Source organism: Meles meles, chromosome 8, assembly GCF_922984935.1.
Source record: "Meles meles chromosome 8, mMelMel3.1 paternal haplotype, whole genome shotgun sequence".
Lineage (NCBI taxonomy): Eukaryota > Metazoa > Chordata > Mammalia > Carnivora > Mustelidae > Meles > Meles meles.
In genome coordinates this window covers 36,376,754-36,404,292 of record NC_060073.1, presented here as the reverse complement: position 1 = coordinate 36,404,292, position 27,539 = coordinate 36,376,754, and the positions used below count along the sequence as shown (strand labels likewise).

The 27,539-nt window shown below is 37.1% G+C and overlaps 1 protein-coding gene across 3 annotated transcripts; it reads right to left on the bottom strand.

Annotated features, from left to right (window-relative positions):
- Positions 1-1,226: 1,226 nt before the first annotated feature.
- CCDC34 (coiled-coil domain containing 34) lies at positions 1,227-26,347 on the bottom strand. 3 transcript variants are annotated; one of them, XM_046016162.1, is made up of 6 exons: positions 25,723-26,347; positions 19,859-19,994; positions 12,213-12,320; positions 3,964-4,122; positions 3,260-3,401; positions 1,227-1,759 (listed from the first exon to the last, which is right to left on the bottom strand). In XM_046016162.1, the coding sequence occupies exons 1-6, from the start codon at positions 26,061-26,063 to the stop codon at positions 1,542-1,544; spliced, it is 1,104 nt and encodes a 367-aa protein (XP_045872118.1). In that variant the 5' UTR covers positions 26,064-26,347; the 3' UTR covers positions 1,227-1,541. The 3 variants fall into 3 exon arrangements, with proteins under 3 accessions (XP_045872118.1, XP_045872119.1, XP_045872120.1); XM_046016163.1 differs by having other exon boundaries at positions 3,964-4,119; XM_046016164.1 differs by having other exon boundaries at positions 1,229-1,759; positions 25,732-26,342.
- Between the last annotated feature and the right edge of the window lie 1,192 nt (positions 26,348-27,539).

The following is a 27,539-nucleotide window of genomic DNA, read 5'->3' as shown; positions in this document are numbered from 1 at the left end:
ATACTTATTATACTGTACTTACCCTTCTTTGGGACTGCAGTTGACCACAGGTAACTAAAACCACAGAAATCAAAGCCACAGATAAGGGGGGACTATTGTAATTTGGTCAAACTAATTGATCGATGATTGAACAAAGAAAGTCTGATCAGAATTACGGTTATAGTTAAAAGTTGCCTAAATAACTTAATCTATGTGTGAAATTGAAGGTTTCTTAAATACAAACATATATTAAACCCCCAAGAATTCAGGCCTCTGTATGCTTTGTTTTTAACACATAAAAAGTTTATTGCTACTCTGGCTAATTGTACATTCTCCCGACACAGGTGAATTTGTTAAAGAATCATCACCTGGAAATATCACTGTGTCTAAGAGGTCATCTTTGTTTACAGAAGGATCATCAAGCCTCTAAATCTCACCAATGACCCAATGAACACTACTGACTCCTCCCAAACTGTTCTCTGCTTAGAAGTTAATTTTCCCAGATCTCTGATGGTGTGAACACCCTTCAAAGATCTTACTCCTGTTTCTTTGTGTTGGTCAGTACCACTGTACATTCATCACCGGAAACGTGACAGATGACTAAACTAGCAGGAACATGGAATATGCTCTAAATAGGTATCACTTTTAAATGAACTTACTGAACTTTACATTGCCACAACAAATCTTCATTTCTTGATGGCTCCTAAAAAAAGATACAGAGTTTTAAAATTTAATAAAAAGTGCTGAGTGTTATTTTTGTAATCCTTTGAACCCTCCTTACTTAATATGTATTTACTAATATGATCTCTGCTTCAATAAAATGCCACTTAAACTTTAACATTAAAAAATAATGTACTGATAATCTTAATTTCAAAATTAGCCACCTAATTATAATTAATGTATAAGTATTTGTATAAAGTTTAGCAAAATATCATTAGTGTTTTAAGATTGCTACATACCAATCTAAGATCCAGAGCATATAACAATGTTTCAAAATTTACCTTTCAAAACTCAACCCTCATTTCTTTGTTACAAAACATGCCTCTAGTGGGTTATTTAAAAACATTTACAAATATTTACAAAGGAAAATACACCAAAAGTTATCAACAAAGACTGTTTTTGATTACTGTAGGAGTCTAACCCATTTAAATTCTTCTAAGAGTTATCTTGAGCATGCAGTTTAGAAATGCTTGTCTGAACAATTTAAGCTTAATCTTACTATGTTCATAAACACAAACACAGAGTATGAAAGAACACAACACAAATTGTTGGTTTTATTGGCATCACAATGTAGTTTTAATACAAGCTAAATGTAAACACAATTGTTAGATACTCAGTCACTTATCCTGGGAAACAAAATGCCAAGATCAACCTTGAAGCACTTACAAAAATGAAAATGTATAAAGGATCTTCAATTAGTTCTAAGGACAACATATATAAATGCAAAAATGGGAAAGTGCCAATAATCACATCAAATGCTGAGCTGTTGACTGAGGAATAAAAACGATTCTACTTTTAAAATTAAATAGCTTCAGGTAAAAGCATGCAATTTCCCACATGCACTATCTTTGTATTCTGCACAGAGTTCCAAGGCAAAGATTGCTTCTGGTTTTCTGAACCACAAGAGAGGATGATGACCTGCGTGGCTGACTTATTACAGGCCTTTTAGTCTTCTTTCCTGATAGGTCCTTAGCTTCTTTGGAAGGAGGCATATGAATGGGTTTCCATGGAATTGGATTATAAAAGGCTGGTTCTGGATAAGAATTTCCACTGTAAAAATCTAAAATTATTAAAAGTCAGAACAAAACAAAACAAGAAAAAACTTCTTGAGATCAAAGAAACTACTTATTTTTAAATTCCTAGAAAAATGTTACAGTACCAAAAGGGCAAAAATATCACTGACAAGCCAATTTAATCCATTTAAAATTTGAACTCTAATATATTTCCAAACAAGTAACATTTTTCAAATACAGTAAGTACTGCAATAAAAATTAAAATATAAGTGATAATTCTAAGTCCAAAGAGTGTTGTCAAAATCTACATAAATCAAAATCTACATAAATAAATAAAAACTCATATAAAAATTTTATTAAGAAATCACTTTTAGTACCCTTAAACTGATCAAAATCTTCATTTTCTTAACTCAGTCTAGGAAACCACTGTTTGTGTACTAGTTTTCCCTAGTCAGACACTTAATTTTAGAGAAAAGAAAGGTATATTGCATTATAGCTAAAGTGAATCAAAACTCTTGTTCAGAATCACTGAAATTCTAAATTATTATCAGTCAAATCTGATTACATATTATCCCTGTAATTTTGATTATGAAGAGTAGTAGAGCATTCGCAGACAAATGTTTATTAGAACTCATTAAAAATGCAAAATTTGATAAAATAATCCGTTATTGTAGCAAACAACTTCTAGTCAATATATATATTCCCACCTGAAGTTTTAACTTTACTAATCAATTGTTCGGTTAAAACCATTGCTTATTCCTCTTTTTTTTTCAAACAGAAAAAGAGAAAGCAAGGAGCAGATCATGCCTAGTGCCTAGTAGCTGTAATGGATGACTTTTGTGACACGTAGGAGAGGCCTAAACCCTGACAGCAGGAATGTGTTGTACAGACACTGGCAACCCACTTTGACTGCATAGATATGTCAACACACACTTCACCAAGATGGTCAAAACAAAGTCTGGAATATGTTCTATTGTGTGAACAGAACAGAATGGGGGTATTTTTAATAATAAATCACTTAAACAAGTGAAGGCAGCTGTCAGCAAGGTATGAGCTTCCAACATGAAGTACAAAGAAAAACATGCACTGCCATTTATAATCTGAGCAAGCCTAAAGGCCAACCGGTTTTGTGTCAGGTTCACGTGCTGCCTAGTATTCCACTCTGCAAAAGGAATGTACCAAAGACATTGGAAGCTCAGCCTCACAGATGGTTAGAAGAAGGGGAGGAAAAATGATCTCTTAAATATCCCTCATGAAGGCTTCAAAAACCAAAAACATAAGAAAGTTCTACGTGTTTCTAACTGGCAGAAATCATTACTTTGCAGTTTTGCAACTACTGCCTTTAAAATATATCTAATTTATAAGAGAATGACAAAAAAATTTATAGTATCTCTATAGGAACATAATGTGTTATAATCTTCCAAAAAATAGTAATTTGAAAGAAAAATGAATTTTACACTTATCTATTTATGTCAAAAGGAAACATAATGTATAATATTTGCTCCTGTAAGCCATATTTATCTAAGCCACATAACATAAAAACCAACCTGTAAGTTTTCCATTGGCATAACCATAGCTCTTTGCAGCTGGACGAGGTTTATTTTTTGCATTTTCCAACCATTCCTTAAACCTTTTCTCTGCTATTTCCTTTTTTTCCTGTAATTCAGCTTGCCGTTGTTTTTCTTTTTCCTTAAAAATGACAAGACCAAAGAATCTCTAGTGATGTTCCGTAACTAAAAATTCCATTCAAATTCCATTGACTCTTCTTTCCCAATAGCTTCCCACCCCAATGGCTTACTGATCATAAATACTAAATCATATTTCTATAAATTGATAAAAAAAATTAAACATGATCAGGGATGTAATCTAAAGGTGGTTGCTTCTACACAAGACATCAAACCCAAGAAGGAAAAATGCAATTCGCAGTTTTAAAATAGAACAGTAACTTACAATGTAATAAGACTTTCATAAAAGTGCGTAAAAAATATTTAAAAGCATAAGCCATGAAAAAAAGTTTGAACCTGACTGAAAATATATCAACAAGCTTATAAATATTCCTCAACCTGAAAAAGCCATAAATGCATATTCATTTCTGAAACTTCTACATAGTATAAAGAAGTAGGAATAGTTTCATGTCTTTGTTTTATGGTAAAGTGGTGCCTATTTTCTATTAGAAATGTTTTATACAATGTAGTTGGCAGATATGAATACTAAAGCCATATATTCCAACTGGTTACTTTAATATAAATACCTTTTCTTTCTTCTTCTTTTCACATTCTTCAGCATTTTTCTTCTTCAACCATTCTTGGTATTTTTCTTTTGCCTTTTCTTGCAAATGTTCTTTCTCCAATTCCTTTGCTGCTTTTTCCTCCATTTCCTTATTAATTTTTTGTTCCCTTTCTTTTCTCTTCTTAAATAAAAAATGAAAGAATTTCAATTTCATTATCTGTAATTATGCTCATATAAGCAAGGAGTTTTATATGCAGTAATTTTCTAAACTTCAGTTATTTCTTAAAAGAGATGGTAAAATAGTGGTTGATACAATGTAGCTTATGAAAATGTATAAGATACCTGCAATCGTCTGGTCAATTGTAGTCTACCAGCTTTGCTATAAATTTCATGAGGACAGTAACAAAGACCTTGCCCACCGAAGTATACTCAGAGTTTGTGACAGTACTAAGTAAACAGTAGGTGCTCAATAAAGATTTGTTGGTTAATGAACAGAAATTACAACCCATTAGACTGTTCTAAATCTTGTATTTTATAGTAGATGTTTACCTTCATTCTAAAATACGAGCCATATATGTACAAAAGTATTTGCCAATACAAATACTTAGATAAAATCTTTGTCATCTGTGAAGTACACAGCACAAAAAAATATAACATTTTGGACCATTAAATACTGTTATAAGGGCACATACAGACAAATCTCTAGCTACATAATTGTTATAAGTTCTACACAGACCAGAGGTAGGCAAACTATGGTCCATAGACCAAATATGGTCCTGTATTTGTAAATAAAGTTTTACTGGAACATGGCCAAACCCATTTATTCATACATTTATTGTCTGTGGCTGCTTTTGCACTACAACAGAGACTGTATGGGCTACAAAGCCTAAACTATTTATCTGGCCCTTTACAGAAAAAATTTGACTATAACTCAATGTTTTTTTCCTTTTCATTCAGAAGGTAATTTAGCAACCCACCTATATTCTAAATAAACCAACAACATGGCTTACTCTCCTTATCAAAGGTTTAGAAGATAATTTTCAAGGCCTAAGTGTATGCAGTACAAATGCCAGATGCATTACCCTTCATGGAGCAAAAGAAATATGATCGAAGAAAAAAATTCTTCCCTTGAAAGCATCTTGTAGAATATGTTAATGTAAGTAATTCAATTAACACCCACGTAACAAACATCAGTTCCATAGAATATACGTCAGATGCCATACAGGAAAGACAGGTTTTAAAATGCAAAGCCCAGTGCACTTGGGTGGCTCAGTCAGTTGAGTGACCAACTCTCAGTTTCGGCTCAGGTCATGATCTCAGGGTCATGAGGTCGAGCCCTATGTCGAGCTCCACTGCTTCTCTCCTTCTCCCTCTGCCCCTCCCCACTGCTTTCTCTCTCTCTCAAATAAATAAATAAATCCTAAAAGAAAAAAAAAAAAATCAAGCGCAAGATGCTATGTGTACTTCTGTCTTGCTGGTCAACCAACAGTTGCAACAAGGAATCCTTTCTTGCTGAGAACACAATTGCCATTAAAACAATACTGGACTTTACTTCATACTGTCAGAAAAGCTACAAGATTAAAAACAATCTTGTAGTATATTTCACTCACTGTCTGACTCATGAGACTCCTCCACAACCCCATCAACAAGGAGTCATCCAGTCCCTACGTCGTCTTCCATTATAACAGCTAACATTTATTGAGTGCTGACTCTTCTTATTACTTTTGTATATACTTTATACATATGTACTATATCAATTCTTATAACCACAATATGAGGTAGGCACTATTATAATCTCAACTTACAAATATGGAAATGAGGCACAAAGAAGGTAAGTCATTTGCGTAAATTCACACAGGTGGTAAATGGCAGATCACAGATCACATAGACATCAAAATGAATGTTAAGAATAATTTTATGTCAATTAATTCAATTTAAATGAAATGCCAAAGTTCCTTAAAATATATAATTTTCCAAAACTGATTCAAAAAGAAAATAGAGTATCTGAATAACGCTCTACTTATAAAAATAATTCAGAATTTAAAACCTTCTCACAAAGAAAACCCCAGGCTCTAATAGCTTCACTGCCAGATTTCATCACACATTTAAGGAAGAAATAATACCAATTACTACACAAAGTATTTCAGAAAATAGAAGAAAAAAGGAATACATCCAAACTCATTTTAAGAATCCAGTATTGTTCTGATATCAAAACAAGGCATGGAAGTCACAATATACGAATAGGGATGAGACAAGATAACTATTCTCATCATCAAAAACTTTAAATTTTTAGAGATACATTTAATGAAAGATACATAATACCACTATACCTTGAAAACTAAAAAAACACTACTGAGAGAAACTAAAGATGACCTAAATAAATAGAAGGAAAAATCATGTTTATAGATTTAAAATTTGATATTACTAAGATGGCAATTTTCTCCAAAATGATCTATATATTTCATGAAATCACAATAGTGTCAGGTATTATTAAAGCAAACATGATCAGAGAAATTCATAAGCTGATTCTAAATTATATATGGAAAGACACAGAATAACTAAAAACAATTCTGAAACAGAAGAAAAAAGATAGAAGATTTACACGATCTGATTAGAATTATAAATTCAATAATTATAAAACTACAGTAACAGAGTAGTGTGATACTGGCACAGGACTAGATCAAAGGGAGAGAAAAGGGTCCAGAAATGGACCCATATTTACATGGCCAATAGATTTTAAACAAAAGTTCCAAGGTAATTAAACAGGTAAAAGAGAATCTTTTCAACAAATAGTGCTAGAACAACTGGACATCCATATGCCAAAAAACAAAACAAAACAACAACAAAACAAACAAACAAACAAAAAAACTTGACCCTTAACTCACACCACACATTAAAATTAACTCAAAATATACATACAGGTAAAACTAAAACTAAAGTTCTACACCTTCCCAAAGAAAACAATGGAGAATATTTTCATACACTTGGTGTAGGCAAATGTTTCTTAAATAGGACACAAAACCCAGAAGCTACACAAAAATTTTTTAAATATGGAACTTTATCAAAATTTAAGACTTCTCTTTAAAAAAAATACTATAAGGAAAATTAAATGGGAAGAAATACTTGCAATACATACATGTGACAGGACTTAAAGGAATTTAAAAGAAAACATGCAACTTAAGAATAAGACATATAATTATTCCACAAAAAATTTAAGCACAAAACAAAAACAGGAAATGAGATGTAAAAATGGTTGGTAGCATTACAGACTGAATTGGGTGCCCCAAAATACTTATGTTGAAGCCTTAACCTTCAAAGTGACTATATTTGGAGATAGGACTTTCAGAGAGGTAATGAAGGTGATTAAAGTCCTAAGGGTAGGGTTCTAATTCCACAGGGCTGGTGTCCTTATAAGAAGAAGAGACATCAGGGATATTCATGCAGAGAGAAGGGCTTGTGAGGGTATGGAGACAAGGCACCCATCTTGCAAACCAAGTAGAGAGGCCTCAGGAGAAACCTTCACTGATAACCTGCATTTTAGACTTACAGCCTCCAGAACTGTAAGAAAATAAATTTCCACTGTTTAAGCCACCCAGTCTGTGGAATTTTTTTATGGCAGCCCTAGCAGATTAATACAACAAGCTTATGAAAAGATGCTAAATATCATTAGATCTCAGGGAAATGAAAATTAAAACAGCAATAACATACCACCACATAGTCACTTAACCGAAAAAGACAGACAATATCAAGTTTGGCAAGGATGTGGTGCAACTGGAACTTTCATACAATAGTGGTGAAAATATAAAATGATACAAGCATATTAAAAAACAGTTTGGCAGTTTCTTTTAAACACATACTTAACATACAACCTGGCAATTCAGTTCTTAAGCATTTAACCAAGAAATGAAAACTAATGTCCACAGCACAACTTGTACATGAGTGGTCATAAAATTTTATTCGTAATATCCCCAAACTGAAACAGCACATTTTTCCATCAACTGGTAAATGGATACACAATTTATGGTTACTGCACAGAATACTCCACAGAATGGTCACGGCTACTCAACAATAAAAATGTACAATCTTAATAGAGCAAATTTTAAAAACAAAAGAGGCCCAATGCAAAAAATATATATTCTACGATTCCATTTAAATGAAATTCTGAATAAGGTAAATCTAATCCACAGGGAAAGAAAGTAGACTAATGGTTTCCTTGGAGCTGGGACTAGTTGCGGGTGGGGAAAAGGGCTTGAATGCCAAGGGGCAGGGGTAAATTTTTGGAGTGACAGAAATATTCTCTATCTTACTGTAGTGATGTTTATTACACAGGTATATAAGTTTGTCAAACCTCATCCAAATTAAGATAGGGTTATTTTACTGTATGTAAATTATAGCTCAATGAAGTTGCTTTTAAAACATCAAAAAGAGGGGTGCCTGGGTGGTTCAGTGGGTTAAAGCCTCTGCCTTCGGCTCAGGTCATGATCTCAGGGTCCTGGGATCGAGCCCCGCATTGGGCTCTCTGCTCCATGGGGAGCCTGCTTCCTCCTCTCTCTCTGCCTGCCTCTCTGCCTAGTTGTGATTTCTCTCTGTCAAGTAAATAAAATATTAAAAAAAAAAAAACAACCATCAAAAAGACTTTCTGTAGAATTTAAGCTGGAGAAGAGAGAAAAGAATGCTTTTAGTTAGCACAAGAAGAGGAGAGCAGGCACTCAGAGGGATGCACTAAGACAGAGCAGCCAGCTACTAAGTGACTTCAGATTTTCTGGCACTCCAGTTCTATACCACACAGAGCACAACAATAAATCTTCCTTTTTAAGACAGGGCCCTGATAGAACCTTTGTTTCTTGTAACTAAAGGAAACTAACAAAATAACTGGGTGCCTAAAGTTTCAAAACCTCTATTTTGGTTCCTTCAGTAGTATCTGGAACATAGTGAAAGGGTTGAATGCATGAATGATGCACTGGATAAGTGTTATCATATGCTTTATCAATCTGAACTTTTTACATTGAAAAATTAGTTCCATGTTTTGAGAACTAAAACTAATTTTATTTTTAACTATTTCTGAAAACAGTGAAGGTAAATAAGGCCCTTTCACAACAAATGTGATAACACACTGTAAAAAAAAAAAAAAAAAAAAAAAACTAGAAAAATGAATTAGTATGGCCACACAAATGTAAGAGTACCAGATAAGATAAGCCATTTATTTGAAAAGGATTTAACAATTTAGTGTCATATTAGAAGAAACCAACTTTGCTAATGGATATATAAATTCTTTCTGTCTGATTGTTTTTGCTAGAACGCAGAGAAAATGACTTAGAGAAAATTATGCCACAGATATACCTAAAATGTGAATGAAGCTAGAGGCAGCAGGGACCACACACCATGAAATGTAAACAAAGATGCCAGACGGGAAGAGAAGAACCAGGAAAGCAGTCTTTACAAAGAGAGGTAAATCTAACTGAGACTGAAAGAGGAAATCTGATAGGTCTAAAAGGAAAAAAAAAAAAATTGAGTAATCAATTATTCCTTAACTTGCACAAGAGGTCTGCAAAATAAATAAATTTAAATTCTCAGAGCTTATTTTGAACCATTCTCACTCATACTTATGGAATCTTGCTTTCAATAATTGACGATTTATGTCAGGACAAACCATTTCCATCCAAAAGAAAAAAAAAACCTTTTTCTCAAGTAACTGGATTAGATCTACTGACACTAATTAAAATAGAGACTATATCATCTCTTAGCAGTATCTTACATTCTTAGACAAATAACAACTATGTTTGACTGGCATGGTAAAATGAGCTTAATGGAGTTAGAAGATAAGAGAAGCTTTTAGAGGAGAGAGCATACTATTCTATACATGTAAAACTGGTTTTATGGCTATAAACTGCACAAAATATCACACAGACCTTGCAAATAGTCACACAGACTTATTCTGATTTGGGCACTGATTCACAAAGAATTTTCTTATTGTATTATGGAATGAAGCAATCTTACAAATAATGATGATTTACTTCTGAAATAACGAACAAATACATTTACAGTTGTAACACAGACACTTCCAGTCAATTTCCTTCTTACAATACCTGGATGATGGAAGCTATGTCATCTTCAACTTACTGAAGTTACTGACCAGGTGCTCCTACTAATTGACCAGGTACTCTTACTGAGCATTAGATTCAATAATGTTAAGGATAATTAGAATTAAAAATTTAAGATTCTGTCTTATACTCTAAACATCTAACTAAACTCATAAAATTGGATCAAATAATAAAATCAATACCATTCTAAATATGTGAAAATCACAAAAGAAACAAACAGATAAAAAGATAGGTATTTTCAAAAATTCTAATTTGTGATCCAATAAAAGAATGTATTAAAACTGAAAGATAATAGATTTATTTACTCATTCCAATAACAAATGTTTACTGCATTATAAAGCATGATGCTAGATCTTACATAAAAAGTATTATATAAAAAATAATTCCTACCCTTAAAAATTCTTAAAATTACAAAGAAATTAAAGATTTTGTGTATACAAAATCCAAAATAGCAACAAAATAGATACAAAATACAAAGTGATATAAACTGAACCAGGATTCAGAGAAGGAAAGGGTTTCTATTTCTAGCATGTGATCAGTGAATGATTCATGTAGGAAATACTTTGAGTTGGATAAAGGTAGGGAGGAGGATATGATGAAATTCCATGCTGATGAAGTATAATATAAAAAAATAAGGAAGTGAGAAACAGAATGGAAATGTTTTCAAAATTTCTCATGAATACATAACCCTGGGGAGTGGGGAACAGTCTATTGCTTGGGATTTCTCTGAAATCTCCTGTGTATCTTAAAAATAACATAAAATTTTTATTCTATTCCCATTAAATATCTATTTTGCTTTAACACGAAAATAACATTTTTCCTCCCAAAAATTTCCAGTAAAACCAATATTCAAAGAAATGGATCATGATTATCCTATGTGCTCCCAAAAGAATGCCAGTAAGAAGCAACAGCATAAGATGAAGAGAACCACAGGTGGAAGAAGACATGGCTCAGAGAGCAGACTAGAAGATCTTTAACCAGCCAGGTCAGAATTGTTAAAACATTATTTGGAGGACTGTAAGGAATCATAAAAAATATATTTTGAACTGGGGAATGACATTTGATTTTTTCAGCAAGATCAGCCTGGCAACGCCACAGAGGACGGATTCATTCACTCAACAAATATTTTGGGGCATCTACTATGTGTGAGCCACTGACCTAGCTGCTGGAGAACTGAATAAAAAAGACAAAAGTCTCTGGTCTTATAGAGCTTACATCCAGTAGGAGAAATAAGCAGTAAATAAGTTGAAAGATATAATGAGACCAGACAGGAAGAGATCATAAACAGGAGAGTGGTGACAATAAAGGAAAGGTGGCATGAGGGGAAGGCATAAACAACAGAATAACTGATAATGCCTAGGTGACTGAGATGACAGTAGTACTCATAACAGAAAATCAAAGGAAAATGGGCAAAAAATGGGTTGTTATAGATTTGCAGGCTCAGAAGTACCTGTCAACCTGGGGCATCTGGGTGGCTCAGTGGGTTAAAGCCTCTGCCTTCAGCTCAGGTCATGATCTCAGGGTCCTGGGATCGAGCCCTGCATTGGGCTATCTGCTCAGCAGGGAGCCTGCCTTCCCCCTCTCTCTCTGCCTGCCTCTCTTCCTGCTTGTGATTTCTGTCTGTCAAACAAATAAAAATAAAATCTTGGGGTGCCTGGGTGGCTCAGTGGGTTAAAGCCTCTGCCTTCAGCTCAGGTCATGATCCCAGTGTCCTGGGATCAAGCCCCGCATCGGGCTCTCTGCTTGGCAGGGAGCCTGCTTCCTCCTCTCTCTCTCTCTCTGCCTGCCTCTCTCCCTACTTGTGATCTCTGTCAAATAAATAAATAAAATCTTAAAAAAAATAAAATAAAATAAAATCTTAAAAAAAAAAAAGAAGTACCTGTCAACCTAAGAGATATAAGTCCAAGACCCCAGGAAGACCGGCCAAGATACAGAATCTGTGACCACTTACAGCAAGAAACAAGAAAGCCACATGAGCGAAAAGGAAAAGAAGAAGAGAATAAAGGGTAAAAGACAGAGACTTGATAAATGTCCACAAATGTAGGGGGAAAAACATCAAGTCGAAGAATGAATCTGAGAGGAAAATAACAAAAACCTTTGTTATGAGGAGTAATGAAAAGAAAGACTGAAAAAGAGTCTTTATGTGGGTGCAGATCTTCCTCCTCCTTACCTGTTCATTCTTTTTCTGAACCCATTCCTTGTGCTTTTCTTCAGCAATTACCTTTCTTTTTTCACGTTCTTCCATTTCTTTTCTTTTTTCTAGCTGTTGATTTAATTCCTATGGATTTTTATTCAAACAAAGGCAGAATTTAATAGAAGTACTCAAATCACATATTAAAAACAAGGCTATATTAACCAAATTAAACAAGAATATAATTTCCTTTAGAGAAAACACACCGTTAGTGACAATAACTTACTTAAGTAACTAGTCTATGATGAAAAGAAAGCATTGGTAAAAACTATAAGTCACTTTTTAAAAATGCAAATAATTGCTTGGCAGCAAAACACTAGTTTCTTAGACTAAACTTCAGCTAAATAACTCTCATTGAAATCAACTTTCCCACACATAAATTTTGGCATCACTGTACGCTATTGGCAGAAGCTCAAGAGAATTGCAACTTTTTTAAGTTATAGAAAGCTTCTAGATTCGTAATGCAGATAAAGGATTGGAGTTAAATAATCCCTAAATTAAAATTTTGAGTCAGGGTTAATCAAAGAAGAAATATAAAGAAACGATTCAATTTTCTTAAAGAAAAAAAAAAAGAATCCAGATTTTTCTTCACTGATTTTATAGCTTCTGGAGTGTAAAACAAAACCACATTCATATCCCAGATTATTTAACTGCCTTGCTGTCACTCGAATCTACACGTTTGGGCATTTCCTCGGGAGAAAGAATGTAGAAGGTATGGCCAAATAAAACTTCGAGCTGAATGCCACCACTCTGTCACTCATCAGTTAAATTACTGCATTAGTTGAGAATGCTGTTCAAACTAGACTCCTAGGACTCTACTGCCATAATTACTGGTTATTTTTCTTCTCTCTCCTTAGATACTAATAATCAGATACTTTTATATATCTTTCATTGGACCTCACTCCTCCTCCCCATCCCTCCCTTTCCCAAAGACTTACTACCTAGCACCTGAAGGTGCTAGTGGGAAAGCCAATTCTTCAACTCTCAGATAATTCCAGTGTGTTAAATGAAATGAAGATAAAACTTGACACCAAGAACAAATCTTTTGGACTTTAGAACAACTGGTCACAGGATACCTATCTTCCATGACCTCTCATCCTAAAATTCTGCTGCACAGATAATAGCTGCCCTAACTTATTCAGAAAGTTTTCCAACTTTTTAAACACTATACACCCCTCAACTCCTCACAAAGTAAAATATTCATCTGGTTTTTAAAGGTATTTTTCATGACCTCTGCAGAGACTATGCCTTGATTATTCACTTAATGCTTTTTAGATGCAGTGTCTACTATAAAGATAGTAAGAACTAGATACAGATGAAATTCCAGACATCTCCAATCTAATGCGATTCTACATACATAAAAGAATTAAAGCACTACATTGTAAGGAGCTGTGTATAACATTTCAGAAAAGGGAAAGGAAGGGAAGATGAGATAAGAAATAGTGTGGACGAGGGCAGTCAGAAATAGATAGGAGGAGATGGCTTGATTAGGCTGGGGGTAGGGGCTGGACAACTAGAAAATCAGAATGTAGTACTAACAAGATGGGAAAAAAATCTTTTTGAGACAGACAGAGTAAACTAAACACTATGAGGCAGGAATACATGGCAAAGGCAATGATTCTGAACACTTAAAGCTGCAGACTGCATTTGAAAGGAGGAAAACATCTCTGAGGGAGCCGACTAGGAGGTTGCCACAGTGTAGGAATTGTGAGGGGAAGGTCTGAGAAGAGGTATGTGTATTTGAAAGGCAAGATACAGTTCTGACAACCAGATACCCAAAATTTTCCCAAAAAGTCTTATTATTAAGGAAAGTGATTAAACATACAACTAATAATGTGATTGATTATACTTATGTACATTTTTAAGATTCTTCATATAATTAAATTCAAAAATCAGGGAAAAAAAGGACACTTTGTGTTCAAAAATTTTAGTTGACATAAGAATTAAAGATGAAAGGTCAAAAGTACCTAGAAAATGCAAAACTGACCCAAACTGTGCTCTACTCTCAGGAAGTCTGGTCAAGTAATTTGCTGTCACAGAATATATATCCCTTTCTGAGACACAAGCCCTGCCCCCCAACACACAAGGCAGTGCCTCTCAGAATTCCCTGTTTACCACCAGGATAGGCCTCTTCCAGACACAGCCAGCACCCTCTCCCACAAGGCCCCCAGTATGTCTTCTGGGAGACCACTGGAGTTTCAACAGGATTATAGCTATTTTCCCACACAGTGAACACTTGATTATGGAAAACCAAAATCCAAAGAGGATCCAAAAATAAAAATATATTTTTATTTCAGTAGCTTTTGCTGACTTTCAAAGAACTTTTTATCACTGAAGGTAACAATCAGGAAAAAGGACAGTTTTGAGTTTCACCAGCTCTAAACCCTGCCCTACTTCTTTGTTAAGGGCTGATGAATGAAATGGCCCCTATGCAGGATTAGGGAAAAAAAAAGAAAAAAGCACCTTCACAAACTAGAATTAACCAAAGATTATAGAGAATTTATGGCAGTCTGCTAGGGAATTTTTTTTTAAATAATAGAAATTTAAATATAAAGGGCGCCTGGGTGGCTCAGTGGGTTGGGCCTCTGCCTTCCTGCTCTGTCATGATCTCAGGGTCCTGGGATTGAGTCCTCCATCAGGCTCTCTGCTAGGCAGGGAGCCTGCTTCCTCCTCTCTCTCTCTCTCTCTGCCTGCCTCTCTGCCTACTTGTGATCTCTCTCTCTGTCAAATAAATAAATAAAATCTTTAAAAAAAAAAGAAATTTAAATATAAAAATGTATATGATCTACAAAATCAATGCTAGTTTTTATAATACTAATGTTCAACATTTACTATATTTGTCATTCAACATTAATTACAAATGTAAAAAATTTTGTAAGCAGGTAATTTTGATGGATTAAAATAATTTTTAAAAGATTTAAAAATATTTTTAAAATAATTTTTAACTCAATGTTACATAGATGTCTGAAACAAATGTCTGTCTAAATGTCTGTTGCTGAAATAAAGTTTATGAGAAGAGATGTCTTTTTAATGACCCAATTATCCTTTAAATTTTCCTTTAAGTTTTCAAGGAAGAAAATAAGACAACCAGGGTAAGTTCAAAATTAAATACTAAGTTTGACCCATTTATTTCTATAATATATCTTGATATTATGGAAAAAAAAAATTAGTACTTGAAAATTGAAGAAGCAGGACCCATCCCAGCTTTGCCAGGAAATGAAATGCTGGCAGTTACTTTCTGGACCTCAATAGGAATCTAAGATGAACTGCTCTTTATGGTTAATAAACTATGCTTTTAATGATATGATTTATAAACAAATTAGAAATGCAGTAAATTAGGACAGAAGAATAAGAAAAGCATCACTTAGAAAATAAAACAAGGAAAAGGCATGAAAAAATGTGAATACCATAAAGGCACAAAATAAACTTAAAAAGTGAGAGTAATTGGCCTATATGTTATGATATCTCTGGCATGACTGATAGGCTAAGATCTTTGCTAAAATATTTTAATTGCTTTAGAGTTAAGTAATGATGTAGCCACAAGAAATTTTAAACTACTAAATACATGAAGAGATTTTAATCTTTCAACTAATTATACTCTGCTACATGCTTAATGATTGCGGCAGGGACTTCATATTCATTATTTTAATCTGTTCTCAAAAACGTATCTTCAATAGTTATTATTATCATCTGCTTTAACATGTAACAACAATGAACTTTCATTGAATGTCCTATATACTAGGCTGTATCCTTATGTTGACTTAACCCTCATTAACAACACTATGAGGTAAATATTATTCTTCCCATTTCATTGATAAAGAAATTGAGGCACAGCAAGTTTAAGGATATGACCAAAATCCATGTTTTGAATTCAGGAAGTACACCTCAAGAATTTCTGCTTTTAGCCACTCTAGGACTGCCTCTCTAAAATCTGGTTTATAAACAGACTGGGGACTCAGAGAAGTGGGTAACTTTCCCAAGGTCACACAGCTAAAATTTCAGCCTTGTTCTGTGTGACTCTGAAGCCCAGGCTCCCTTATGAATTTCTTATAATTTAATTAACTTCTTTTATTGTATGCTAACTTGAAAAATGACTTCAAGTGATTTTCCTTTCCTTAATGTAACAAGTGAATTCTAGTGAGGTCAGAGATAAAGCTAAATACCATAAACCAAACTCCACTTTACCAACGGCTCACTAGATCAGTGTTTTCCAAACTGTGAGTCCAAAACCAATTTAGTGGATTATGACTGGCCTTTAAAAACAAAACAAGGGCGCCTGGGTGGCTCAGTGGATTAAGCCGCTGCCTTCGGCTCAGGTCATGATCTCAGGGTCCTGGGATCGAGCCCCGCATCGGGCTCTCTGCTCCGCAGGGAGCCTGCTTCCTCCTCTCTCTCTGCCTGCCTCTCTGCCTACTTGTGATCTCTCTCTCTGTCAAATAAATAAATAAATAAAAAATAAAAACAAAACAAAACAAAACACAAGAAAGGAAAGAAAGAAAAGCATACCAAGTTTTGCACAAATATATGTATATGTAAATATACATATATGTATGGATTTATATGTGACAAGCAAAGTAGACTTCTCACCATGAACAAAATATTTTGAAAGCTACTGTACTAAATAGTCGAAATTAGTAATGTTAAAACTTGAGGCTGAGATAAGAGTCTGGGGTCTCAATAATACACACTAATCCTGAAAATAAATGAAAAACCTTTAAGAAGGCTATGATTGCAATGATATCAGTAACAACACTACTAAAACAATATCAGTCACAATATTTTGTCTCATTTAAACCAAAAGTCATGTGACAAAGGTATTACTTCTATTCTTATTGTATGGACAGGTAATTGAAGCAAAAAAGTTTGCCTGGCATCAAATCTTAAGGTCTTTCTCAAGCACCTGCCCTTCTAAGAGGAAACAAGTACTACTGTGTACTTTTCCAGGAATAAATTTATTTCTTAGAATACAATTATCATGCAATAGGGAAATAACAGAATGCACTGGTTTCTACAGTCATTTGAATTATGCCAAGCCTCCTGAATATGTGACTGCCTATCTAGTTCAAAATGCATCACGGAAATAATTAGTTTCAAAACTGTATGGAAAATCTATTCCAAGGAAGATCATGGAGGGCAATGCTTCAGATCCAAGGATTTTTATGGCAACATAGTTACTAACAGATTAAACTTAAATATATGATAATAATGAACAAATTAGCTATATTCTTATATCTATATTTTTAAAAGATTTTACTTATTTATTGAGAGCGAGCACACATGCACACGTGCACATGAGGGGAGGGGCAGACAGAAAGGGAGAGAGAGTCTCAAGCCAACTCCACTCCTATTGCACAGTGCAATATGGGACTTAATCTCACACCTGAGATTATGACCTAAGCAATCAAGAGTAGGAACTTAATTGACCAAGCCACCCAGGCACCCTATAGCTAATACATTTAAAATATATTTTAATAATCTTAGCCAGCCATTTAGAAATGATGTTGCAAAAATATTTAATGATATAGAAATATATTAACAGTGTAACAGGGAGAAAAAAAGGTTACAAAGAAGTTTGATCCTGTTTCCCTAGAAACAAGATATACACCTCAAATCTACTTGGGTTCTGTGATCAGACAGGGAGAATTCAGATAGTGAGTCTGGATACTACGGGATGGCAAATCATCCAAATCTCTTTCGTTGCTAGTTTCTCAACAGCAAATAGTAAGAGTTAAAAAAAATGAAGGATTCATGTGAAAATGTATCTCACAACACTTTTTTGAGTTTGGAGAGTGAGAGTTCAGAGACAATCACAAACACAGAGATGTCCAATAAGCAAGGCAGGTTGGCACAGAGAACTGAAAAACCCTGAAAGCCCAGCAGATTCCCATCTCCCCACACTCACTCACTCTAGGGCACATGCTCTGAGTAATATAAGGCTTGATTCCGGTCTCTATTTCATTTTGGCATCTTTTTAAAAAAAATTTTACCAAGTAGGGGCACCTGAGTGGCTCAGTGATTAAGTGTCTGTCTTCAGCTCAGGTCATGATCCCAGAGTCCCAGGATGGAGCTCCACATAGGGCTCCCTGCTCTGTGGGAAGCTTGCTTCTCCCTCTCCCACTCCCCTTGCTTGTGTTGCCTCTCTTGCTGTGTCTCTCTCTGTCAAATAAGTAAAATCTTTAAAAAAAAAATTTACCAAATAAACGCAGTTGCATTTACTTTAGTTAAATGTATATATAGTAAAGCTCTATTGTATGTGTCTTCATTTACACATTTGTAGATTTTTTAAAAATATTTTACTTTTTTATTTGACAGAGAGAGACACAGTGAGAGAGGGAATACAAGTGGGAGACTGGGAGAGGGAGAAGCAGAGCAGGGAGCTTGATGCAGGGCTCAATCCCAGGACCCTGGGATCATGACCTGAGACAAAGGCAGATGCTTAACCACTGAGCCACTTAGGTGCCCAGATTTTTTTTTTAAATATACACAGAAGAAAATCTGGAAAGTTATATGCAATAATATTAAACATGGTTACCTTTAGGTGGTGAAATTAGAGATTTTAATGTTCTTAATTATGCTTAGCTATATTTTCCAAATGTTCTTACGGTGAACATGTATTATTTTTACAATAAGTGTTATCAAAATAGACATAGCAAACTGATACAAATAAATGAAAAAATTTTGTTTTTGAGGATAATCACATTAACATTTTTTAGGGTATTTTTTTTATTGTGTTATTATGTTAGTCACCATAAAATACATCATTAGTTTTTGATGCAGTGTTCCAAGATTCATTGTTTATGTACAACACCCAGTGCTCCAGGCAATATGTGCCCTCCTTAATACCCACCACCAGGCTTGCCCATCCACCCACCCTCCTCCCCTCTAAAACCCTCAGTTTGTTTCTCAGAGTCCATAGTCTCTCATGGTTCGTCTTCCCCTCTGATTTGCCCCAATTCACTTTTCCTTTCCTTCTCGCCCTCCATGTTATTCCTTACATTCCACAAGTAAGTGAAACTCTATGATAATTGACTTTCTCTGACCGACTTATTTAATTCAACATAATCTCCTCCAGTCCTGTCCATGTTGATTCAAAAGTTGGGTATTCATCCTTTCTGATCGCTGAGTAATATCCCATTGTATATGTGGACCACATCTTCTTTATCCATTTGTCTGTTGAAGGGCATCTCGGCTCTTTCTACAGTTTGGCTATTGTGGACATTGCGCTATGAACACTGAGGAACATATGGCCCTTCTTTTCACTACATCTCTATCTTTGGGGTAAATACCCAGTAGTGCAATTACTGGGTCATAGCGTAGCTCTATTTTTAATTTTTTGAGGAATCTCCACACTGTTTTCCAAATTGCACCCCTACCTACAGTGTAAGAGGGTTCCCCTTTCTCCACATCCTCTCCAACATTTGTTGTTTCCTGCCTTGTTAATCTTGACCAGTCTAACTGGTGTAGGTGGTATCTCAATGTGGTTTTGATTTGAATTTCCCTGATGGCCAATGATGACGAACATTTTTTCATTTGTCTGGTATCCATTTAACACTAACATTTTAATTTTGACAGCAGCTCTAATTTGTGAACTCAGATTAAGCAAAAAGGATACTGTATAGTTTTACCTCCAGAGCTTTCTGCTGCAGACGGTCACGTTCTTCTCTTTCTTTGCCAACAAACCACACTTCCCATGGCGTTAGGCTGCTTTCTGGTAGGTGCTCCTGTTTCTGTTCTTCTTGGTGATCTTCTGACTCAACCACACTATTCCAAAAGAGAGAACACATAGCATTTGCACTCAAAACTCTTTGGCTAGGGGCACCTGGGTGGCTCAGTGGGTTAAGCCTCTGCCTTCAGCTCAGGTGATGATCTCAGGGTCCTGGGATCGAGCCCCACATCGGGCTCTCTGCTCAGCAGGGAGCCTGCTTCCCCCTCTCTCTGCCTGCCTCTCTGCCTACTTGTGATCTCTCTCTCTTTCTCTCTCTCTCTGTCAAATAAATAAATAAAATCTTTAAAAAAAAAAAAAAACAAAACAAAACAAAAAAAAAAAACTCTTTGGCTATACATTCACTTAACCATACAGTGAAAGCAGAATTTAATAATATATTTACAATATTGTGATCTTTATAAATGCATATATATGAATTATCTATAAACATACACTTAAAAAATCATGAAATAGAAGTCCAATATTTGAATTAGCTTATCTATCAAACTGCCTTGGAATTCCTTCATCATCTAAAATCACACTATTTAAAAACCCACTGGGAAAACTCAGACCCAGTCCATTTGCCTCAATGACAAGAATTTTTTATTCTTAAAAATCTCTTATCTGGACAACCAATTACAACACATGACCCTAATCATATCGTGGAGCAGACTTTTCCCTTTCCTCCCTTAAATAGTTCAGAGAAAAAAAAGAATATTTGTATATATGTAGAGAAAATGTGTTATGTGTTAACAATTAAGGATTCTGGGTAAAAGGTAAACAGAAATTCTTTTTTAAGATTTGATTAAGAAATTTTTTTTTTATTTAAATATTTTATTTATTTGACAGAGAAAGACATAGTGAGAGAGGGAACACAAGCAGGGGGAATGGAAGAGGGAGAAGCAGGCTTTCTGCCAAGTAGGGAGCCCAATGCAGGGTTCGATCCCAGGACCATGGGACCATGACCTGAGCCAAAGGCAGACACTTAACAACTGAGCCACCTAGGCACCTCTTTTAAGATTTTATTTTTAAATAATCTCTATATCCAACATGGGGCTTGAATTTACAACCCTGAGATTAAGAATTCCCTGCTCTATCGACTGAGTCAGCCAGGTGCCCCAGAAACTCTCAACTTTTTTCTAAGTTTGAAATTGTCTTAAAATAAAGTTACAAAAAAAAATACGGCTCTTGTATTCCTTAATGTTTTAGTTGACTCCCTTTTACCCATTCTTCAAACAGGGTGTCTACAACTCTCCATTTTGGTTAGTGCGTCTCCCGTGCGCACCTCTGTCAATCCGTCTCTTCCAGGTACATGGAAAAGTAACTACTCACACAAGCTCAAGAGAAGAGGTTGGGGAAATACTGGGCCTCAGCCAGATACACAAGCCTCATAAAACTGAGCAAAAGCGGAACCATTAGGACCCAAGGAAAGAAAGGTTGTTCAGAGCCCAGGTGTTTACAGATTCAGCTCCTTTTTCTCTTTAACATTCCTGCTTCAGGCCACCAACTGCCTCTCCCTCCACCCTGCACAACTTTTTCTACCTCATAGCTTCAGTTTACTCATTTTCTTCTGCAGCTTTCTTCATTCATCCATGCCTTCCTGCAGTCGGTATTCTGGTAAGAAAAAGACACTGCTAATGTATTGTTTATTTCTCATACACATCTTTCCTTCTCCAGACTTCATCTGCTTTCACAGTCTCAACTATCACTAGATACTGATGATCTGTCATCCCAGGGTAGATCTTTCTCCTGAGCTCCAGACTTCTTTCCAACCATCTAATAGACTGCCCCACTTAACTATAAATCAGCGACAACTAAGTCTAATCATCTTCTACCCTCTATCCACTACCCGCTCCACCAAGAAAAATTTTACTCCTCGTCTTATAATCTCACATCAGTGAAGAGTACCAATACCCACCCAGCTAGCTATGTCAGCAACCCAGACCTGCGACTCCTCCTGTGCCCTGTCCGGATTTAGTCCTTCGACCACCCACACCCACATGATTACCTAGTCATGTCTATTCTACTTCTTTCCATTTTCTCAAGCCATTCTCCTCTTCTCCAATCTTGCAACCACTGTCTGCATATAACTGACCTTTTTCCCCATTTCAAACCATTTTCTACAACTGTTGTCACATTCATTCTTCAAATGCATCCTTCCATCATGTCACTCTCTACCTCAAAGTTCGTCTGTGGCTCCTTTGCCCACAAGATGAAATCCAAACTCCACAGCCTGACACCTATGAATTACCTGCTGCCTATCTTTCCAGCCTCTTCTTATGTCAATGGCTGATCTGGACTATTTTGGTTTTGTTGAACTTAAGCAGACTGATGAATGTGCCACACCCTTGTGCTCTGTAGCTTTGTCTAAAACCGAAATGCCTCCATCTCCACATGTAGCCATGCAAGAGCTTAGATTTGGGAATAAAACATTTTGGGTGAATCTCTACCTGCTTCCTCCTGGCTAAGTACATTTCTTAGCTTATTTAAACCTCCATTCTCATCTATAAATATAGATGATAGATATAGATAAATATAGAAATATAGAAATAGCAGCAGAAGCTACCTCACGTGGACTACTGAATGAGACAATCTACAGAATGCAGACAGATTCTGGGCACTCAGTAAGTATTTGATACACGTCAGTCAGTAGGAGAAGGAGGAATATGGCTAATTCCTACTCTCCCTTTAAGATTCACCTCAGGCATTAATCTTTATTGCCTCACAGTAAAACTCTGCAAAAAATCTGGACTGAGTACCCTGGGCTTTCTGTCACTTGTCCATCTCTGCCATAGGCTATGAATTCCTTACAAACAGAAAGCATGTTTTAACTCATTTTTTTTATTTCAAGAGTCTAGCTTAGGGCCTAGAATATAGTAACCCCCTAAAAAATGTTTGTTGAAAGAGCACAATTAGAGATTGTTTGTTTGTTTTTCTTAAATGACATTTTAGGGGCACCTGGGTTGTGCAGTTGGTTAAGTGTCTGCCTTGGGCTCAGGTCATTCTCTTGGGGTCCTGGGATTAAGCCACGCATCAGGCTCTCCACTCGGCGGGGAGTCTGTTTCTAACTCTCTACCCCACCCCCTGCTCATGCTCTCTCTAATAAATAAATAAAATCTTCTTAAAATGACATTTTAAATCTTAAATTCCTTGCCTTAATATTTTTAACAAATGATAGCGTATATACTAAAAAAATGTATAGCATATACACTACAGCTTTACCCATAATCAAGAGATGCTCAGTAAACAGCTTTTTATGACTAAAATATTAAGGCATGGTTTTCTTAATGGATAGAATGATATAAAAACCAGGAGAGAGCTGAATGAACAGAAGGCCCAAGGCTTTATTATAAAAGACTCCAAGAAAATACTTGTCATCATCTGAGGTCAGCTGTGAGTTTCATCTCAGTCCTGTCCAACACACTTGAAGGTCCATGCATCCCCTAAGCATGGCTCTAGGTACACATAAACTACCTGGAGCTCATATCACCAGGCACACTTGATACCTGAGTCTATCTCTGTGGCTGATGAACAATGGACAAAAGGCATAAAATCCCAAACAGCTATGGGTTTAATCCCTGCTCTGTGGAGAGAATGCCCATGGCCTGGAACTAGGGATGAGGCCATGGGCATCATCCCCAAACTGCCAAGGGCACCAACTAAAGGTTAGAGGTAGGGAAGATGACTGATGAAATTTTGTAAACATTTATCTTCCTGAAAGGAAATGCTATGTTCTCTGGAGCATTTGAAGACAACCACTGCATCTATCTGTTCTCTAGGAGTGGGAACCAGGCATTCATTCAGCACATATTTATTGAACACCTAATACTCATCTGACACTTGGCATACACAAGGCCTGTCAAATCCTGCATTCCTTCCAGACCATATCCTCTCCCTTAGACTCACAGGGAATGACCTATGATAAGGTTGCGATAAGGAAGACAGCCTTAAGCCTGGGATGCTACCAGCTCATTTGGGCTTTAGCTAAAGTGAGACAAAAAAATATGTCTGGTGGGGCGCCTGGGTGGCTCAGTGGGTTAAAGCCTCTGCCTTCGGCTCAGGTCATGATCTCAGGGTCCTGGGATCGAGCCCCACATCGGGCTCTCTGCTCGGCAGGGAGCCTGCTTCCCTCTAACTCTCTCTGCCTGCCTCTCTGCCTACTTGTGATCTCTCTCTGTCAAATAAATAAATAAAATCTTAAAAAAAAAAAAAAAATATATATATATATATATATATATATATATATATATATGTCTGGCTCTTCTCCTGAGCGCTATTTGGTTAGGAGTTTGACTCCTGGAAGCTAATGCAAGGTCTCAGCAGCTGAGCTGTGATTTTGATAGCCATCATTCCATGGGTTGCTAAACTGTACCTACATTGCTCAGTCCTGTTGATTAGACTCAAAGATATTTTCCAAAGCCTTAAAAATTATTTAAAAAAATCTATGGGACCAACTCAATCCTGAAGAATGCCTACAAAGACCCACATGAAAATGGACTCCTGAAAGTCTATCAACAAGTTCTACTATCAGGTTGATCAGAGGCCTGTTGCTACAACCAGTCTGGACAAGTGGCTTGCTTGGTTACTCTTACTGATCTCCATTCCCATCAACGTACTTACTTTTACTTTTCATTCTTAAGAGACTCATTGCTGTAACTGTGTGTGAGTCATGTCATATGGTTCCATATTCCATTCATTCACTCTGGGTATGAATGCTTTACACTAAAGGGGGCTATGTTGCTGCTTACACATAAACCATAGGTTCTCTGGTCTGTTTCTGAGATCTCCTGTATTGTGCCTTACACAGCTTGACAATCAGAAACTTGTAAATGTTTTTCCGAAGGTGACGTATGAGTGTATTCCAGAAGGGGCCTACATTACTAAGCCTGTCTCAGAAAGTTATTCCGGCAGGGAAAGGCCCTTTGTTCTTATTTCTATATATCCAGTAATAGCCATGTAGCCTAGGGAAGAGAGAACATGATCTGTTTACCTTAGTACTAAACCCAGCTCTGCTAATAACTAGGTATATGCCTTAGAATCAGACTTTTTATCTGCATCCTGAGCCAGTGTTGTTATATGTAAAATGAGTAGCTTAATTTAGGTTTTAATTTCATGAGCAGAGGCCACGTCTATCTTGTTTATGGTCCCCAGTATCTAGACTAATATATGGCACAAACTAGATGTTTGCTGAGTAATTGTAGAAATAAAAAATTCTGGTGATTTTAATAATATATTTGGTTCTAACATTCTCTGATTCAATGATCCAACCTTTTCTGTGGACGCTGAGATTGACATTGCTAAGCTGGGCTGCAGCTCCTCATTTATGACCCAAAATGTATACATACTGCTCACTACAAGCTACTTCACGGGCAATCAGGTTTTTTCAAAACAACTACAGGTACTACCAAGGTGCAGTAATCAATTTTGGTATTCAGATTTTGAACAGGAGTTCTGGTGTCTGCATTCTGACTTTTGAATACTACCAAAATTCCCGAAATGGTAGCAAAATTTTGTGTTTTTGACACTAGGTGCGTTTTTCTGGGGAGTGAGACTGTAGAAATCATATTCTCAGGGGAAAAAAAAAGACTAAGAAACAGAAAATCTGGAGGCATCCGTGTGCATTGGCCCACAACTCTTGATAAGCAAAAAGGAGCAGCACCTCACGAGGAAGTGCCTGCAGAGCCTCTGAGGCAAGGCCAGGAGGGGGCTGGGCCGCCAGAAGGTGCTTAGAAGGGTCTAAGGAATCTTGAGAGGGACTGTACCGGCCGGCGGCCTCGAGTTTACCTGACGTACCCCTGTAACTCCACTCCTCTCAGGCTCGCCACCTTAGCCTGTGAATCATGAGCACCTTCATCCACGTCTTCCTCATCCTCCCCGTCGCCATCGTCGTAGTCGAACGGGAAGCTCTTGCGGCCGAGGGGAGACAACAGCGACATGGTGGAACTGCTGCAGCTCAGCGGGGGCGACGGCGAGCACACAGTCACCGGCTCCAGTCCCTGCCCCCGGGCGCCCGCCATGAGGACGGAGACGGAGCCAGAGGAGGGCCGAGACGTGGGCCCGCAGTCGGCTGAGGACCGCGCGTCGGAAGGTGGCGAATCGGCCACCCACCGCCCAGCCGCCCACATCGTGCCCGCCAAGTTCAAACCGGCGGAGGGGCGGCTGCGACGTGCGCTCCCAGCAGGCCCCGCGCGCGCCGGGCCGGCCTATCCGGTCGGGCACAGACCCCGCGCTGCCATGGCGACGCGTGGAGGCCGCGAGGGCTTTGTCCAGGCCTGCAGCGGCTTGCCTCGCGCGGGCCTCTGTCGGCCCGCCCTCCCCCCTCCCAACCCCGCGGGCCGCTGCTGCCCGAGAGCTTAACTCCGCACTTCAGCTCCCGGCTGACAGCTCCAAGGGCGCGCGTCCCTGTCTGCTGTGGCGCAGCAGTTCTTGTGCTAGAACTGTGCGGTCACTGAGCAAGGCAGAGCAAGAGGCGGAAGCCAAAACTAACCCCGTATCCTTACGAGGTCGGGGTTATAAGGCTCAGTAGTGATTTCTTTCAGCACACAGCGGTGTCTTATGAGGGGAGAGCGAACTTTGTCCAAGTTTCCGAGTGTATTCAAGAATGCACTTCGGGGGGGCGCCTGGGTGGCTCAGTGGATTAAGCCGCTGCCTTCGGCTCAGGTCATGATCTCAGGGTCCTGGGATCGAGCCCCGCATCGGGCTCTCTGCTCTGCAGGGAGACTGCTTCCTCCTCTCTCTCTGCCTACTTGTGATCTCTCTCTCTGTCAAATAAATAAATAAAATCTTTAAAAAAAAAAAAAAAAAGAATGCACTTCGGGGACGATCTTCCGTTGTTCGGTAGCACCTTGTTTGCCTGGCAACTTCAGGTAACTAGCTTGTGCGTGTCAATTTTGAGGTCTTTTGAGCCTCTAGTTTACTAGGGCCTGTGCTAAGCACTAGAGATAGAGGAGAAAAAAACCCTACCGTCACACGTTCATTATTTTGTGGTGTAGCATCATACCATTAAAATATTCTGTGGTAACACATTTTATTCATAACAAAAATGTTTTTGTGGGGCCTCGGAAGGAGCCCTGTCCTCTCAGGGATTGGGAATCGGGATGAAGGTAGCAAGAAAGAGGTGCTGGACAATAAAGCTGGATGCTTTACTCCTGCTGACAAAACTGTACGCTTGTAAATAAATAGAGCTGTTTGTCCTATTTATGTCATAATGCATATTGCTAGTAGAAATATCAGAGTGAAAACTGACAGAGGCCAAAATAGCACACAAATTTTGTTAGTAAACAGAGTGATAGAAAGTCCGTGATGAAATTTAGATCTGCAAAAGTTGACACAGGAGAAGTAGATACGGTAGAAATAATGGCAACCAAGGGCAATTCAGAAGGCAGTAGCTATAGTTAATAAAATACGACATGGTTAAAACTGTTTTAATGCAATGCTAACTTTTGTTAATTTTGTTAAAATTTTCAGTAAGAACAAAGTGAAAATGGAAATGGAAGAAAATTGGATTTTTTAAAAAACTATTTATTTATTTAACAGAGAGACAGAGAGAGTGCAAATAGACAGAGAGGCAGGTAGAGAGAGAGGAAGGGAAAGCAGGCTCC